This window comes from Piliocolobus tephrosceles, chromosome 14 (assembly GCF_002776525.5).
Source record: "Piliocolobus tephrosceles isolate RC106 chromosome 14, ASM277652v3, whole genome shotgun sequence".
Taxonomy (NCBI): domain Eukaryota; kingdom Metazoa; phylum Chordata; class Mammalia; order Primates; family Cercopithecidae; genus Piliocolobus; species Piliocolobus tephrosceles.
Window position 1 is genome coordinate 11,411,015 of NC_045447.1, and position 17,961 is coordinate 11,428,975.

Here is a 17,961-nt window from a genome sequence, read left to right on the forward strand (position 1 = left end):
GACCTCGTGATCCGTCCACCTCGGCCTCCCAAAGTGCTGGGATTACAGGCATGAGCAACTGCACCCGGCCAGAGACCCAAATTCTTTCCCTGTTCTGGACATATCCTGCTAGGGTTTTCAGAAAATCACAGAAGACAGAGACAATACTGTGGCTACTACCATTGCCCACACTGGAGGGCTTTCCAGGAGCCTGAGGAGCAGGGGGGTTTTATGTCTGGGGTTTGGGTTTGGGGCCACCTGCAGCGTGCCTGCATGTCTGGGGTTTGGGTTTGGGGCCACCTGCAGCGTGCCTGCATCCTAGAAGTCCATACTAAGAAAAAGTGCAGACATATTAACAAAAGGATCCAATACCAACTTTACAGGAGGAAGGGCATCCTGCTTCCCACATGGGCACTGCCTGTCTGCCTACTGATTTCCCCACCAGAACCACAGATGATAAGAAAATGCAGCTACCTTAGTGCTGTGGGAAGCTCACAAAATCAGGAGGATCCATAGTCAGGTCTGCTCCGGAGTTGCAGAGGAAGAGGCGAGGAATAGCCATCACCAAGTCTGGCACTATGGTGGCCATGTCTGGTGGATCTTACACCAGATGATACTGAAACATCTTAGCCCAGGAGAGGAGCTTCTGTCCTGTGGCCCCCTGAGGTTCCAGTGCTCTTGGAAGCATTTTGAAAAGGTGACATCAAGTATTTGCTCTCTAGCACAAGGTCTCTGTGGCTACTGAAGCCACAGGTTTCCCTGCTACAGTCTGGAACCATGGTGGCTCACTGTCTTCTCTGGGTAGCTCAGGCTGAGCAGAGGCTCTGACTGACCTCATGAGCTTGGCAAAAAAAATGGGACTACTTACTACTAATGAGGCAGTCTGGGTGGAACAGACAAAAGTGTGTAACGCACATGGTCCAGCAGGGGACTACATGTTATTGCTGAAGCTCGTGGGCAGAGCAAATAAGCTGTTCCTCCATCTGGCCCTCCATCCCCCAGTGACTTAGGAAGTACCCACTGGGCTAAGTAAGACATATACATTATGTCATGTCATCCTCATCACAACACTACATGGTAGGTTCTAGTTTTAGCATTCCATTTTACAGATGGGAAAATTAAGGCTCGAGAGGTTAACTTGCCCAAAGTCACACAGTTACGTGATTATGTGCAACTGGAACCCAGCTCTGTCTAGCTCCAAAGCCCCTGACTTCCTCTCACTTCAGTGCCTCAAGATGCCTCAACTTCTCCTCACTGTCACTGGGTCCCTGCCCAGTGTCCTCAGTGGTCACATCTGCTCTGGTTGCTGTCCTATCGAATGCTGCACCAAACCCTCTGAAAACCATGGGCTTATCAACTTTAGCGCACCCCTTGCTCTTCATGGAAGCCCACCTCTGAGGCAAAATAGGCATGACTGTTACCCTTAGAGATGAGCCTCAGCACACTTATGAGGGTACCTGTGGTAATATGGTCAGTGACAAGAGGAACTGAGCTTCAAAACCAGGTTGGCTGACTTGTTCCACGTGCCTGGGTGCTCTGCGATACTGTCTCACCACATCAGCACCAGGAAACTCTGTCCCCAGCTCAGTGGGCGCAGAGCCTCAGGGAAACATTGGTCCATGTGACTGAGATATTATTGATGCGCTTTCTACATCCGTACTTGGAGGCTCCTTTAGGACTGAAGAATCAGAGCTCAGGTCATCACCTACACTGGGCCACACCTGAGCAATTTCTGAAAAAACATCAGGGAGATGGCAACGGGTAGCTACAATAGAACAAACATAACAGACAGCAGCCCTGCCAAAGCAGGTACATTCAGCATCTGGCCTCTCTGAATCACAGCCCATTTAATCTGGAATGGTCTCAATTGACAGCAGGCAGATGGGGGAGGGGCTCTGCTTCATAGAGCCCACAGCCCAGCAGGACTGGGCAGACGGTAAATAATCACACATACACACACAACTGTGTGAAAGCTGTAAAGAGGTGGCACAAGGAGCTAAGAGGGTCCTCAAGGTGGGTGGTGCTGCCCCGTCTTACAGAAGTGGAAACTGGGGGTCAGGGTGCACCACCTCTCCCACGGTCTCTCCACTCGTGGGCCAAAAAGCGAAGATTGAAACCCAGACCTGTGCTGGTTCCACCCCAGTCTGCTGCCATCCTGGACAACCACACTGTGGCAATCTCAAGAAAGAATCAATTCATTGAAGGGCATTTCTTTTTTTGTGAATTTATATAAAACACCCCAAATAGAAGAGTTATTCAGCCACAGGCAGCTTGGAGTTTGTGGTGATACACAGGTCATGTCAGAAGCCTCATTCTGGGGGTAGTTTCTATGACAAAGCTGTGTTCTTTCACATGGACTGTAAGCCATATGACTGAGTCAGTGTTGGGGGTTAAAACATTATGATGGCCTGTTACATGTACACATCAATCATGAGCCACATTTTGGTCCCAGGAATGTTAAAATGTTGGGTGTGGCAGGATAATCACTTGAACCCGGGAGGCAGGGGTTGCAGTGAGCTGAGATCGCACCACCGCACTCCAGTCTGGTGATAGAGTAAGACTCCATCTCAAAAATAAAAAAATAAAATGTTGGGTGTGGGAAGCCAGGCCTCTCACAACTGAGCTATTGTGTCAGTCCATTCTCTGCTGAAATCAGCCTGTCTGGGGCCAGCAGCCCCAGAGCCTCAGCATCCCACTGCTGTAGTTGTCCAGACAGGCAGTACCAAGGAAAAGCCCACCAAGGAAAAGCCCAGAATGGACTCTGTTCTCATCTTCAAGAGATGCCTGAGGACCTGCCCAGCTCCAAGAATCCTTAAAGTCCTGCCTGAGGTGGTCCCACTCCAACCTCCGTGAGGGAAAGGTTGTGTCTGTCTCAGTTACTGCCGAATCTCTAATACCCACTCAGGGCCAGGCAGGAAAGATATCTGTGGAATGAATGAATCAATGAAGCAAGCCTCAGACCCAGGCTCTCAAGCAAGCAAGCTTCTCTACCTCAGGGTACCACACCATTCCCCTCTCTGTTGTCCAGCCAAGGGCTTTTCTGGGGTTATGTCAGGTGCCCCACAGCCCCCCAAGTTTCCCCATTTGGGCACGTATCTCTTTGCAAAACAAATGCCTAGTCTCTGTCTCACCTACTACCGTGGACCCCTTGAGGGTAAGGCCCTCACTCACCTTGTTCCTGTTCTACCTCTAGCCCCTGGCACAGTGGCTGGAAGAGGAGAAATTATTGGGAAATACGTGATATGAATAAGTTCCTGTTTAGTAACCTAGGTGCCATCCTGGATACTGGGTATTCAGAGGAGGAATCTGCCCTGGCCCTGCTTTTTTAAAGAAGCTGTAGTTAGGAGGGAGATAACCAGATGAGTTCAATCTGAGTCTTGGGTGTTGGGTTGGAAGCAGCCACAGCTGCACTTGTGAGTTGAAGGAGGGAGGGACGATCTCACTGAATGGATGGCTTCATGGTGAGGTCAACTTAGGAAGACAGGCAGGCATCAGCTAGGACAGTGGGGGAAGGTAGTCAAGGCAGGAAGTACAGCACATGCAAAGGCAGGGAGGCATGACAACAAGGTCTGTTTTTAAGCAGGACACTGACACGATCAGATGTGGGTGTCAGACAGACAGCCCTAGAGTTGCATGCAGCGTAGACTGCAGGGGAGAGAGCACCCAAAGGCAGGGAGGCCAATTAGGATTGTGTGGTTAAGAAACCTGGCCCTGGAGCAGACAAATCTGGTTCTGGGCCCAGCTCCACCACTTCGTAGCACCGTGACCCTGGGCAAGTGACTTCATCCCTTACTTCTGTTTGCTCATCTGTGAAATGGGGATAGTCATAGCCCCTGCCTCAAAGAGCTACTGGGATCAGTGAGGCAGACACAAAAATTGGTTGTCCCAGTGTTTGAGGAACAAGTCCATCCCAACAGCCAAGGTGGCCCTGGTGCCAACTTCTCAGCCAGGCCCAGAAAAGCAGCTCCAGGCAAGGCCTGGATTTCCCAAGAAAGCCAGCCTGGGGCAGTGCTGTCCACACAGCCCTTGACTTCTCCCTCTTGTCTAGGGCTTTCCCAGTTGTAGGGCTCCAGAGCACACTAGGCGCTGCCGGAAACGCAGCAGCCAACTCAGAAGCTGGACTCTGAAATGGCTTCTGCAGACTCTTCCCCGCCTCTGCTCTGTTGGCCGAGGCTCCTGGCACAGAGGGCTCAGTGCACAGACTTTGGGGGAATCTCAAAATGGTTCCCAAATAATGCACTGTGAAAAAGTAACAGCAGTGTCCTTGTCCCCCTGGCAAAGGCAACCAGCTCCCCCACTCCCTAACCACATCCCCCTCTACTCTATGATCTCATGGTGTGACCACAACCCGCCTCCTCCATGAACTGCTTCTGAAGCCAGCAACTCACCAATGGTAGGAGCACAGGAACCCAAAGCATCAGGCAGATTCAAATCCCCAATGCTACTCCTCCAGGCAAATCTGTCTTACCCTGCTTCTCTGACTCCTGACTCCCATCACTCATGACCACGTAGCAGCAATACACAATGGCTGGCTGGATGGGAAGACTAAATGGGTGGGTGATGGAGGGCTAGACGGATAATAGATAAATGGTTCATTCAATGGTCGTATGAGAGCTGAACTAGAAGGGTTTGGGAATTGGCTCCAGACTCCCTGGGTGCCTTCTGGTAGGGAATGATTCATAGCATCCTCAGCTGGGAGGGGAGGGCAATTGGAGATCTGGTTATGCCCTCCCTGGCCTCCAGGCTGATGGTGAATCATCCAGGATAAACGATGCACAGTCCTTTCACCAGGTTCTCCAAGGTGAGGGTGTCACGGCTCATTCCAGATGCCCATTTTGGGGTCGTAATTACCACTCGCATGATCAAGCAGCTCTTTCCAACATCCAACAAAACACACCCTTGTGCTGACCTGAAAACTATTTCTACTTATTCAGTCAATAGCGAGTGAGATGCAAGCTGCATCTCAGCCATTAAACAAACAAGCACCTTTTATTCATACTGGTTGAAGAGACAATCTTGATGCAAGTCAGGGTTTGGACCTAGCAGTTGACAGCTAAATCCCAGTTTTGATATTTACTTCCACGTGACCTTGAACAAGAGACCTAACCTTTCTAGACCTGGGTTTCCTCTACGGCCAAATGCAGACATAATGCCTTTCTCCTAGGTAATAGGACCATATAGTTTGTTGCTCAGTCAGGACAATATTGAGAGCGAAAAGGGGGTGCTATTAATAATTACATAAGACCGCGACCAGCCTGGCCAGTGTGGCAAAACCCCGTCTCTGCTAAAAATACAAAAATTAGCCCAGCGTGGTGACAGGCACCTGTAATCCTAGCTGCTCAGGAGGCGGAGGCAGGAGAAGTGCTTGAAACTGGGAGGCAGAGGTTGCAGTGAGCCGAGATTGCCCCACTGCACTCCAGCCTGGGTGATGAGAGTGAAACTCCATCTCAATAATAATAATTACGTAAGACAACAGACCTCAACCGGGGCCAACCAGGATGTATGGTCCCCTACTCATAGAGCTATTAAGAGCCAATGAGATAGAGTGCAGGTGGGCACCCAAGTTCACAACAACAAATGACAGCCATTATTACAATACTACCGGTCACGTGATCAGCTGGGCCTTTTCCTTCATCTGGATCCCTCCCACATCCTGGACTACCAAATGGTTTGGATACTTCCCTACCAGCACACCACACATTTCAACAGCTTTAGTAGGAACACCTGCTAGCTAATGTTGATGTTTTCATCTGTCTTCTGTCCTGATGATAGGTTCACAAACTTGATTCCTGCTCAGGTCCACCAGACTCACTCAAGCACAGCTCAGGCTTCTAGCTTCCCAGAACCCTGACTTCAGGGGCCAGCTGGCAGTTCCAGATTCCCTGACTGTCTTGGCAGAGGCCTGCTTCTCCAGCCTCCTGCAGTGCTGGGATGCCTCTTCTGGCGGGGACCCATAATTGGCCTTCATCTGTGATCAGAGACCAATGGGCAGTGCTGACGGGAGGGCGGGTGGTAAGGGGGTGGTTCTGTAAGTCCTCCAGGCAGGACTACAACCTGGACTGATGATGAAATAACTCCTGAGATCCAGATTTAATTTGGAGGCTTCTCTGGGATCTGCAGGCCTAAGGACGGCAAGAGCACTCCTGTCGTCCTCCTGCCTAGAGGGTCAGAGAACAATCTCTTTTGGGTTTCCTGTCACTTTGGCACTTTGGTTTCTCTTTATTTACAGTATGGTATCTTTGGGGGTTATTCTGGGGTCTGTTAGTGGCTCTGCTACTTAGTAATTTGTGATTTGGGCAAATGACTCACGATCCTCAAATCTCAATAGTTTCCTCAACTGCAAATGGGGATAAATGTCAGCTTTGCTATTAGCCTTAAAAGCATCTTTGTGGGCATTAGAAAATGGCTGCAATATAAATATAAAAAACATAAAGACTATGAATGTGAGTTGTGCCCCCCTTAAGTTGCACAGTGCACAAGCGGGGCCACCATGCATGACGGCCCTCAAATAACAGGCTGCCTTCCAAGGGCTGTTGGGAAGATTAAGTGAGATCATGTATATAAAGTGCTTAAGCCATAGTGACAATTAGTTGTTGTTATTCTTTTTATTACTGGAACTTTTCTCATTTCTAACCTTTGGGGTGAACTCAAAAGAGGATCCCAGGCCAGCAGCTTCTGCTATAGGGCAGAATACACAGCTCCATCTTATGAAAATGACAGCTCTTCGGCCGGGCATGGTGGCTCACACCTGTAATCCCAGCACTTTGGGAGGCCGAGGTGGGCGGATCACAGGGTCAGGAGATCGAGACCATCCTGGCTAACACGGTGAAACCCCATCTCTACTAAAAATACAAAAAAATTAGCCGGGCCTGCTGGTGGGCGCCTATAGTCCCAGCTACCTGAGAGGCTGAGGCAGGAGAATCCCTTGAATCCGGGAGGCGGAGCTTGCAGTGAGCCGAAATCGCACCACTGCACTCCAGCCTGGGCGACAGAGCGAGACTCGTTTCAAAAAAAAAAAAAGAAAATGACAGCTGTTCCCACAAAGCGGCTCCTTGCTTGGGCTGTAGCACCACAGTGGTGAGAGGGATGTGGACACATGATGTGTGGCCCCACCACATCAGGCCAAGCGGCGACACTCAGAGGCAGCCCACCGGAGACTGGGTGGGACCCAAGCCCTGGAGAGGCTGCCTCCCAGTGTGCAAAGGCTGTCACGTGGCACAGTCACACCAGCCTCACTTGTGGGGAAGGAAAACCCGTGCGTGATGGAAACTCCTCACAATACAATGTGGAAAAGCAATTTTAAGAATCGTTTTTATTTTAATTCTGAAGCCAAGGAAAACAGTTGGATTTGCTTTTCTTTGTTGGACACAGGAAAAAAGTGAGGAGCATCATTTTGACTGAAGTTGAGTTATTCTCCAGTCCTAAGATGGCTGGAATGCCGGGGTTGGGGCAGGGGGTGTTATTTACCTTGAGATGCAATTAGTTGAATAAATATCAAGAGAGCAAAAGTAAACAAACTTATTACTGCCCATTAAGAACCGCCAAACTGGCAAAAAAACTGCTGGGGGGAAGGGAGGAATTGGGGTTGGAGTCTTAGACTCCAAGGAAAATAAATGACTCTGAGGCTCAAAGAGAAGCCCAAAGAGCATGGCCCTTGGTATCAGGCTGACCCAAGTCCTAGGCTCAGTCAGCTTTGGCTGTTATCTGCTGTGTTCTTGGGCAAGTTACCGAGCCTGTCCGGGTTGCAATGTCTCCGTTGATAAAACCGGGGTGAGTAACAACCCACTGGATTACCTGGGACAAAGTATGTCAGGCGCCCAGCACAGTGCCCTGTTCCTTCCCTTCCTTCCTGTAACCCAATCAGTTTCGAGTCACCCCACTAAGCTCAGGCCCCACAGAGGTATAACAGGACTCAGAATCAACATAGTTTCAAGAGGTCCCACTGCTAGCAACGTGACCTCAAGTCAGCTACCCCCACACCTTTCTGAGCTTCAGTTTCCTTAGCCTAGAAATGGGCATAACACTAATAATAAGTCACTCTGAGTGTTGGAATGATTAAATGAGAGAATGTGGATGTGAAGCGCCTGGAAGCCCTAAAGCCCTGTGCAAGGCTTAGTCGAGGAGATGGTGTGAGTGCTTGGCACGCTGCCTGGCCTACGCTCAGCATCCTTACTGTTGTTGGTTTTGCTTCAGCTTTGTTGTTCCTGCTATCGTATTGCTAACATATTATTCCAATCTCCTGCTTCTGATGTGCTTCCATGCTGCTCACCTAGTGTGCAAGGTGGGTTGGATCACCCCATTTCACAGAAGAAACTCGGCCTTTTAGGTCCCAAGTGCAATGGCAAGAACTCTGCCAGGGAGCCGTGAGAGCCCATGTTTGGGAGAGGATAGAACTCAACCATAAATAGTGTAGCCCTCTCAAATCTGGAGGTCCAGGAAGGTTTGGAAACCAGCCTTGTCTTGCAGCCAGGTTGCCTCCTGGGCCTCTGGCAGTTTTTTCTTGGCCACAGTGGAGCCCTGCGCCCACATGGGCACAGAGAGGTGTTTGTCACCCACTGCCTCAGGTAAGCAGCCTGAAGAAGGCGGTGGCCCTGCAGACCTGCCCTAGCCCAGGGTTGGGGCGGCTCCTCCCCATTGTTCTGGGGTGGGTGTGGCCACTAGCACAGGGGCAGCCAAAGCACTGTTGGAAACCAGGCAAACACTTCCAAACTCAGCTGGGTTTCCACTGACGTCACTGCAGCCCCACCTCCTAGCAGAGCCCAAACCAGAAGCTCCCGCACACCTTTCTCTGCCTGGCCTCAGAGAGGCCTGAGCAGGCCATAGGAATCACGCTTGGGCTTTGTCATTTAAGTGAAAAACAGCTCAGCAAGGCCCCAGAGAGCACAAGGTCGCTTGTAACTGCTCACTGGCTGGTACAAGGTAGAGCCCAGACGCAGGGTCCTCATTGGAGAAGCCCCCAAAGGGGTTCAGGGAGGATAAAATCTGTAAGTCCTGTGTCATACTTGTTATTTTAGCATAGATTAATGTGAAATCAGAAAGTAGTGATGCTAATATCCAGATTAAATACATAGCTGTGTCATCGTTCAGAGTTAGCGGGTTCGAATCCATCAGACCAGGGTTGTTGAGCTCTGGTTCTGCCACCTTCTAGCTTTCTGATTTCGGGCAAGTCACTCAGCCTCATTGAGTCTGTTTCCTCATCTATAAAATGTAAACAGCAACAGTATCTACCTTAAAAGGAGATTATGAGAATACGGGAAAGTGGAAAACACTTGCAAAATGTTTAGTACAGGGTCAGGTATATAGTGGACCTCAGTCAACGGATGTTATTAACAAATACATACATAGGCCCTCCTCTGCACAGCTCTGACCTCCTCAGGCAGTCACTTGTCCATGGGATCCCCGCCCCAATCTATCCGTCTTTCCAGCACTCCCAGCTGCTCAGCATCTGTTGGCAGGCGTGTCTTGTCATACCATTAACAAATATTTATTGAGCTCCTACGTATTTCAGGCTACGTGGTAGGCACTGCACATGGAGCAGTGACCAACACAAACACCACCCTACCCTTATGGAGCTTGCATTCAAGGGAATGGGGCAGGGAGACAGCCTGTATCTGATGGTGATAAGGGCACTGCAGGGGGAAAGTGGTGAGGTCACAATCTTAAATCAGCAGGGATGGTCTACCTGAGAAGGTGATATTTCAGCAGAGACTGAAAGAGGTGAGGGAACAATGAAGAACAGGGCCGGGACCAGCAAGTATAAAGGCCCTGAGTCCCAAGTGTGCTTAGAACACTCAAGGGACAACCAAAAGGCCAACCAAGTGGCTGGAGGAGATGATCGAAGGGGAGAGGGGTCAGAGATGAGACCAGGGAGGAAGTGGGGGCCAAATCATAGAGTGCCTTGGAGACCCACTAGCTTTTCCTCCAAGATGGTGAGCCACTGGGGGTTTTGAATAGAGGAGTGACCCCATTTGACTTTTTAAAAAGGACCACTCTGGCTGCCAAGTTGAGGACAGAAGGTAGGATGAGCAAGGCCGGGGCAGGGAGGCTAGTTAGGAAATTACTGCAATAGTCCAGGTGAATGGCACAGGTGGGTTGTACCAGGTTGGTGGCAGGGAGGTGGGGAGACACAGGACTCTGAGAATATTTCTGGCATCGTAATTTGGCGGTGAATTAGATGTGGGGTATGAAAGAAAGAAAGGCGTCTAGGATGACTTCAAGGCTTTTGGCCAGAGCAACTAGAGTGGACATTTACTAACACAAGAAAAACTGGGATGAACAGGTTGGGTTGGAGGTATGGGGAAAAACGAGTTCATTTCTGGATGAGTTGAAATACCTAGGAGATAGTCAAGTGGAAATGTCAAAGCAGCAGCTGTATGTATGAGTCTAGAGTCTAGGGGAGAGTTCCAGAAATAAACGCGAAGGAATCAGTACTTGAGGGTGATCACCTACCTGACCTCTGGATGAGATCACTAAGGTAAAGAAAATTCTGAGGACTGAGTTTTAGTTCCCCCTCAACAGTAAGAGAAAGGACAGGAATATGAGGATGGATGAACCAGCACAGGCTCTGAGGAGGAACAGCCAGCAAGACAGGAGGCAGGGTGGCGTTCAGGAAAGAAGGTCAAGAAGGGAGCCCAACTGTATTCCACAGTGTGAGAGGGAAAATATTAATGAGGATCAAGAACTAGCCCTTCCATCTGGCAAACAGAAGCCACTGGTGATCCTGTCTAGAGCAACCTAGAATGAAGGGGAGGAGGCAAAGCCTGATGAGGGTGGGCTCAAGAGAGACCAGGAAGAGAGGAATTTTCTGGAAATGGTGAGTGCAGGCAACTCTTTGGAGGCTTTGCTGAAAAGGGGAGCAGAGAAATGCGACAACAGCTGCAGAAGGGATATGAGGTCAAGAGAAGGTTTTCTTCAAGTTGAGAAAAATAATAGTATGATTATAGGAAAACCATGATGATGTCGGGGAGATGATGAGGACTGCTGGAGCAAGGCCCTCGAGTGGGCAAGGGGAGGGATCTAGCACATGTCCTCCCCTCCCTCTTGGCCCATTTAACTCCTACTCATTCCTCAAGGGTCAGTGTAAAGGGCATTTTCTCAAGGAAGCATTCCTGACCCTCCGATTAGGTCAATTCCCTGTAATACCCCTTTACAGCATGTGCTAGTTGTGCTTTCCGGCATTTGGGAATGGCATAATGACATAAAAGCCCCATGAGGGCAGGGGCTGGCTCCATCCTGTTGGTAGCTGTATCCCTAGCCGCCAGCATGCTGTCCAGCACATCACAGGTGTTCAATGAACATCTGGTGAAGGGATGAATGGTCCAAGAATAGAAGTGAAACAAAACTGGAGACACATTCTGTGTTCTGCTCCCTTCTAACTTAATCACGTCGCAGTGGTCAGGACTCTGCTGTCACTGGCTATTACAAATATTTGGATTCAGAAGAGCTTGGTTGTTTGTTCCTGTTTTGGCTCTGTAGCTTAGCTAACACAGTGACCAGAGCCACATAACTGGACACATCCTTCCACTGACATTGTCCACTAAAACCTGAATGTATTCCATAACATGTCAAACGATTCATTCATTTATCAAATATTTGCCCAAAGTGCAACATCTTGGGAATAGGGGGTTGAATCAGACACAGGACGTGCCCTTATGGAGTTAGAATCCAACAGAGAAGATCAAACAGAACTGCTATTCAGCACTGCTGTGATAGGTATTACAAGGGGAAAGTTCAGGGGGTGTGAAAGTATAGAATAGGTAGATTTAACAGTCTGAGAAGCCTAGGTAGCAGAGGAGGGAGATCAGAAAACCCTTCCTCTGCCTCCCCTCCCCAGCTTGAAGCTGCTTGGATATGGTTCTCAGGCTCTAGGCCAGTAGTTCAGCAAGGGGGCTGCGGGCATTGCAGCTGGCTCTGGAAGTAGCAGGGCCAGGGCCTCCTGCCTTTAGATGCCCTGAGATCCTCCCTCTTCCCTTCTACCTCTGCTGGAGCCTGCCTGTCTCCTCTTGCTTCCAGAATGGCTGCCTGTTCTCTGACTTCAAGAGAATATAACCCAGCATCCTGAAGCTGAGTTTTTGGAAAGCTCTGCCTGCCTGGCAAGAAGGCTGGGATCACTGACAGCACAGGGCACTGACAGTGGTGGGACCGTCACTGATTCTCCCCTCTGTTTACTTTCAGGCTTTCATAGATTCTATTCACAAAGAATAACCACCATTTTGCAAGGACCATGAGGCCACTGTGCGTGACATGCTGGTGGCTCGGACTGCTGGCTGCCATGGGAGCTGCTGCAGGCCAGGAGGATGGTTTTGAGGGCACTGAGGAGGGCTCACCAAGAGAGTTCATTTACCTAAACAGGTACAAGCGGGCAGGCGAGTCCCAGGACAAGTGCACCTACACTTTCATTGTGCCCCAGCAGCGGGTCACAGGTGCCATCTGCGTCAACTCCAAGGAGCCTGAGGTGCTTCTGGAGAACCGAGTGCATAAGCAGGAGCTAGAGCTGCTCAACAATGAGCTGCTCAAGCAGAAGCGGCAGATAGAGACACTGCAGCAGCTGGTGGAGGTGGATGGCGGCATTGTGAGCGAGGTGAAGCTGCTGCGCAAGGAGAGCCGCAACATGAACTCACGGGTCACGCAGCTCTACATGCAGCTCCTGCACGAGATCATCCGCAAGCGGGACAACGCGTTGGAGCTCTCCCAGCTGGAGAACAGGATCCTGAACCAGACAGCCGACATGCTGCAGCTGGCCAGCAAGTACAAGGACCTGGAGCACAAGTACCAGCACCTGGCCACACTAGCCCACAACCAATCGGAGATCATCGCGCAGCTTGAGGAGCACTGCCAGAGGGTGCCCGCGGCCAGGCCCGTCCCCCAGCCACCCCCCGCTGCCCCGCCCCGGGTCTACCAGCCACCCACCTACAACCGCATCATCAACCAGATCTCTACCAACGAGATCCAGAGTGACCAGAACCTGAAGGTGCTGCCACCCCCTCTGCCCACTATGCCCACTCTCACCAGCCTCCCATCCTCCACAGACAAGCCATCGGGTAAGTCCTTCTGGGATCGTGTTCCATGTGGGTCTCAGAGCCAGGCACCAGGCTTCCCTTGGCTGTGACCACAAATGGGGGAAAAGCCACGGCCAGTTGAAGCCAGGCCAAAGACGTGCACAATCCCCCAGCAATCCCTTGGGCCGAGCTGCTGGAGCCAGTGGGGTGAGGGGGGGGACCACATTCCTTAGATGGCTCCTCAAAGGCATTACCAAGAAATGGAGTTTCAGAACAGGGCAAACATTCTCTGGTTTCTGGCAGGAAAGAACCCAAGGCCTGTAGTTTTCCAGGCTCTGCATGAGATCCCGTGTGTTGGCAGATAGAAGAGAATGTCTCTCCTGCAGCTCATGCACTGTGCCTGGCACAGGGCTGGCCTTCTGTAAATGCTCACCAAATAAACAATGGGCCAGAAGAAAAGAAACTATTACCCACGTTAAGAATATGATAAATGCATTGTAGGGGCTGGGCATGGGAAGGAGTCCTTCCTAAAGCCCACACACTTCCTAGAGTCTGCTGCTGTCTAGAATTTTCAATGATGCTTCCATATGCTCTTACATACACGTTACATCTTAAAATACAGCAATTCTCAGAATACCGTTATGGGGGAGGAATGGGGTTGCTGGCAGGTTTTAAAGCTTAACCAAGATACTGGCACTGGACATTTCCATGTATGTTACATAATGAACTCCTGGAGCTCCTTACGGACAGGATGAGTAACTTCCTAATAGGCTTAGGATGTTCAGGCTAGATTTGCATTCAGGTCTTTTCACTTTAAATATCTGGCTGACTCCTCTACGCTCTAGGACTGTAGGAATCCTCATTTCCGGAAGAAGCAGGCCAGAGGCTTCCCTCTCAGAATGTCAGCACACATCCAGTCCTCTGAAGCTCAGCCCCTTGTTCATCCAGAACACCTGAGCCTTCCCAGTGGGCTGCCATATGAGAACTATATTCATCTCTGCAAAAATGAACCATGTATCTGCTCCAAGTCAGTGCTTTCGGTACCACTTCATTGTATAAGCAGGGAGAGACTTTTACTGAAAATATCCTGCTTTACACTTATTTCACACTTTTAAAAATAACCTCCAGTACTGGGAATAGCAGCTTCTTGCTAATTCCAAAGAGGGGCTGAACCTGACTGCAGGAGGGTTGCCAGGGCAGAGGACAAGGGCAGCATTGTTTTCAGATGGGGCAGGGGAGGTGAGTTAAATGCAAGGTGAACATCCACTGCAGCACCTAAAAGGAAAGACCTGGCCTGGGTGCAGGGTTGAGAGCAGGCGCTTTGGAGTAGACTGGCCTGGATTCAAATCCAGATTCCTCCACTGATTAGCTCTGGGACATTAGGCAAGTCACTTTGTCCTTCTGAGGCTCGGCTTCCTCATCTGTTAATTGAGGATAGATGAAAATAGTGCCTGTCACTTTAGGAAATGAAATACTGCAAAAAACATGTTTAGCACAATGTTGGGTCCACGGTAAACTACAAGTCTCCTTTGATCTAGGTCTTTTCATCTTAAAACAAGGAGACTGAAATAAACAGTCCCTTTTTTAGCTCTGGTGTTCCATCTGTACACGTGTCTGCTTTAAATCAGCAGCTCTGAAAGAGAGGGCAGGGTGTGTTAATTTGTCTTGATAGAATACCAAGAGGGTAAAACGTGCCCTTGGGCACCAAAGGCTCAGCTGAATGTTGTTATAACCCTGACTGGAGACAGGCTGGACTCAATGGTTACTCAACAGATCTCCTCTGGCCTCTCCTCTGCCTAAGTGTCTCTGGTTTCTAACTCAAAACATTTCAGGACATTCCTGGGCTTGAACTAAGATACATAGTATAGGAATAAAGACCTGGGTTTGCATCCAAGCTCTTCCCCTTGGTTATCTGTTCGCTCATGAGAAAGTTTTAACTCTTCTGAGCCTCAATTTTCTCCTCTGTAAAATGGGGACAAGGGTCATAACCTCACAGTGTTATGCTGTGGATACAATACAATCAAGCATGAAACATTATGTCATGTAGTGCAGCCAACATTTGCTGAGCCCCTACTGCATGCTGGTCACAGCACTAGACTTGGGGAAGCAGGTGACAACTATGGTCCCTGACCTCCAGGAGCTCAGTCTGGGGGGGGTGGCAGGTGCATGAATGCATCTGGGATCCATCCAATGCCCATGATTTCTAGTCCCTAAAATCAGCACATCAGATCTGACAACAGATTTCTCTGAGAGGGAGTATCTGTCAAGGCCAAAATTTCTAAAATCAGGAATGCAGTGAAAACTGGGCTGTCTGATCACTGTGGTGATACCCTGGTGTGCTAAGTGCCCTGGGGGACAGTAAGGTGGCATGACTAATTCTGCCTAGAGGGAAGGGAGAAGTTAGATAGAGGTGGCACTTGTTTGTTGCATCTTGAAGGATTTGTAAGATTTTACCAGGCAGACCTGGGAGTAGGGAACCCAAGTGACTAGTGGATCCCTGATGGAGATGAGTCTGTGCAAGGGCCCAGGGGCACTGTTCCACTCCTGGCACCTCAAATGGTTCAATCTCCTGCTTCTTTGTGTTCACAATCCAGTATGGGCTGTGTGTATCCAAGGGTCCTGCACTCACCCATCTTTTTTCTCCTACTTAAGAAAGCATGCTGTCATGGGAGGGAATGGCAGCGATTTCATCACAGAGATAACTTGAATGCATTAGAATTTATCCTTTTTTGTTACGCAAGGATCCCCAAATGTTGGTACTTGCTCATTACTAGTAGATTTCTTGTGACCCATCTCACCACTGAGCATCCACACAAGGTGCTGCCAGCTGGGATTGAGTGCCTAGCTGTGGAAGCTGAATGGGTAGACAGAGCCCAGGAAGACAGCAGCTGGGGGAGGGCCCTGCCCTCTCCTGGCGTTGAGGACTAAACTGGGAGCAAAAAACAGATGGTCTCTCTGCACGGAACAGTCAGGGCATCCAGTCAGCAGAGAACATTCTTATCAGGTCTGTTCAGAGAGCTTGGAGCAGGTTCTGATCCTGGAAGACAAAAACACTCTTCTTGCTCTCATCCAACAGATCCTTTGTTCTCAGGGACATCACTCAGCCAGAAACACCTTTGCAATTAAACACCTTTGCACCCGAGCCTTGGCAGCTTCCAAATCTTTCACTCAGCAACCTCAGAGCCATGTGCTCTTTTCTTCTTTGTCTGCCCACAGCATGCCCTTCCCAAGGGAGCCATGGTTGCTTATCTGAAGCTGTACTCACAAGCCTGTTCCCAGCCTTACTGAGACAGTAACAGGGTGGCCCCAGGTCAGAATGGCCTGCTGAGAGCCTGAGTGAGGAGGCACAGGCAGCTCCTGGCTTCCCTGCCCCCTGACCTGGGCTTTGTCCTGTGTCTCTCAGGTCTGGCCAGATCCGAAGGCATTTTAGTTAGGATGATGCTGTGATGAGGCCTGGGCCAAATGGCCCTGTCTGTGGTCCTCTGCCCCATGGATCCTGCTGCTGCTATTAAAGAGGAAGGCTACAGTGGTCATTCTCTAAGAGGCAAAGGATAGAGCAGGCACCTGGGTTCTGGTACTGTTTCTCAGCCCACCCAAGGCAGAGCCACACATGTGCCAGCCCTCCTGCGCAGTGCCCATCCCAGAGACTGATCAGGGAGGAAGCGACAGTGCCAACAGCAGCTGCCACAGACGGGCTTTGTCAGAAACTAATCTTTAACGACCAAAAGGAGTGAGCACTTTTAGCTGTTTTCTGTCCTGAGAAAGAGAATACAACCAGTTCAGTTTATTTCTCAATGAGTGAAGAAGAAGGGGCCATAAAACCATGAAATACTGGAACTGTTAGGGGCCTCTCAGATCCCCAAGCACAGCTTTCCTGTAACAGAGCCTGTTGGTGGCAGAGCAGAGATTGATCCTGGGACTTGTAACTTGCAGGATATTGAGGTTCATAGAGGTTAAGTAACTTAGCCAAGGGTACACAGCTAGTAAGTGGGTCGGCCAAGACTCAAACCAAAGTGTGTCTTAACTACTCTGGATATTGCACATTTCCACGGGAAGGCTGGAGGGGAACTGGTGTAAAAATCACCCCATGAATGCTTGACTTGGCCCCAGCTGCCACAGGGAACTGACCTTCTATCTCTACTTCCTGACCTTCTATCTCTACTTCCTGGTGCCATGTTCCAAACAGTTCCTTAAAATGAGCTCTGGGAACAGAGGTGGTAGATTTGTTATTAGATTGCTCATGGTTCTGATAACACAAAACACTGCTGCTACCAACCAACCAACATCGTGCTCCCCGTCCCCAGGCCTAGCAGGAACCAGCTGAGCTTTCCAGCAGAAAGCACAATGTGCACCCGACTCCCAGCAAATGGACCCAACTGAAGTCTACTTTTTAATTTTTATCAAATCTGGACATATCCTCTGGGGTTCCTTCTACTCAGCATTTCAATGTATAGCTAAGTCTTTCAACATACAGCTAAGTGTGAAGCTTTGATTTCTTTAAATGTTAGCCCTGACTATATAAATGTCAGCAGACATGACCTTCCCTTGGGGTCACATTAGGAGGCCCCCACATTGCTTCAGTGACAACAGTGCACACGTGGAAGCCACCCCATCTCACAACAGATGGGCTATGGCCAGGATGGCACGGACAACTTGAACAAGTGTTTTCCTAGATAGATTTTCCATCTGTATTTTATTCTACCCTATAAGGTAGGAAATATGTACATGATTGTGGTTCCCCAGCACAATGGTATGTTTTAAAACAGAGAAATATATGATGTTGTAGCTGCCATTCTTTCTGGAGGTCAAACAAGCAACCAGGTGAAAAGGTGTCAACCCATGCGTGGCTGGGTCAGCTCCAGCAGGCTGGGTGTCCAGGCCCAAGCATTGCATAGAGGTGGAGAAGCACAGGGTGTGTGTGGTGATGGTGGTGAGTGAGGGTGACTCTGCCCATTCTGACTCAGCCTTCAAGGTCACAGAGGCT

General features: G+C 49.8%; 2 protein-coding genes across 13 annotated transcripts in view; one reads left to right on the top strand and one right to left on the bottom strand.

Moving 5' to 3' along the window:
• The window catches only part of RALGPS1 (Ral GEF with PH domain and SH3 binding motif 1), a 306,693-nt gene that overhangs the window by 106,046 nt on the left and 182,686 nt on the right, over window positions 1-17,961 (bottom strand). The gene's annotated exons all lie outside the window — the stretch shown is intronic.
• Window positions 1-17,961, top strand: part of ANGPTL2 (angiopoietin like 2) — a 35,594-nt gene that overhangs the window by 2,207 nt on the left and 15,426 nt on the right. Inside the window, exon 2 of the mRNA XM_023217127.1 lies at window positions 12,154-13,019. Coding sequence (XP_023072895.1) covers window positions 12,203-13,019 — 817 coding nt within the window. The 5' untranslated portion in view covers window positions 12,154-12,202. The remainder of the gene's footprint in view (window positions 1-12,153; window positions 13,020-17,961) is intronic.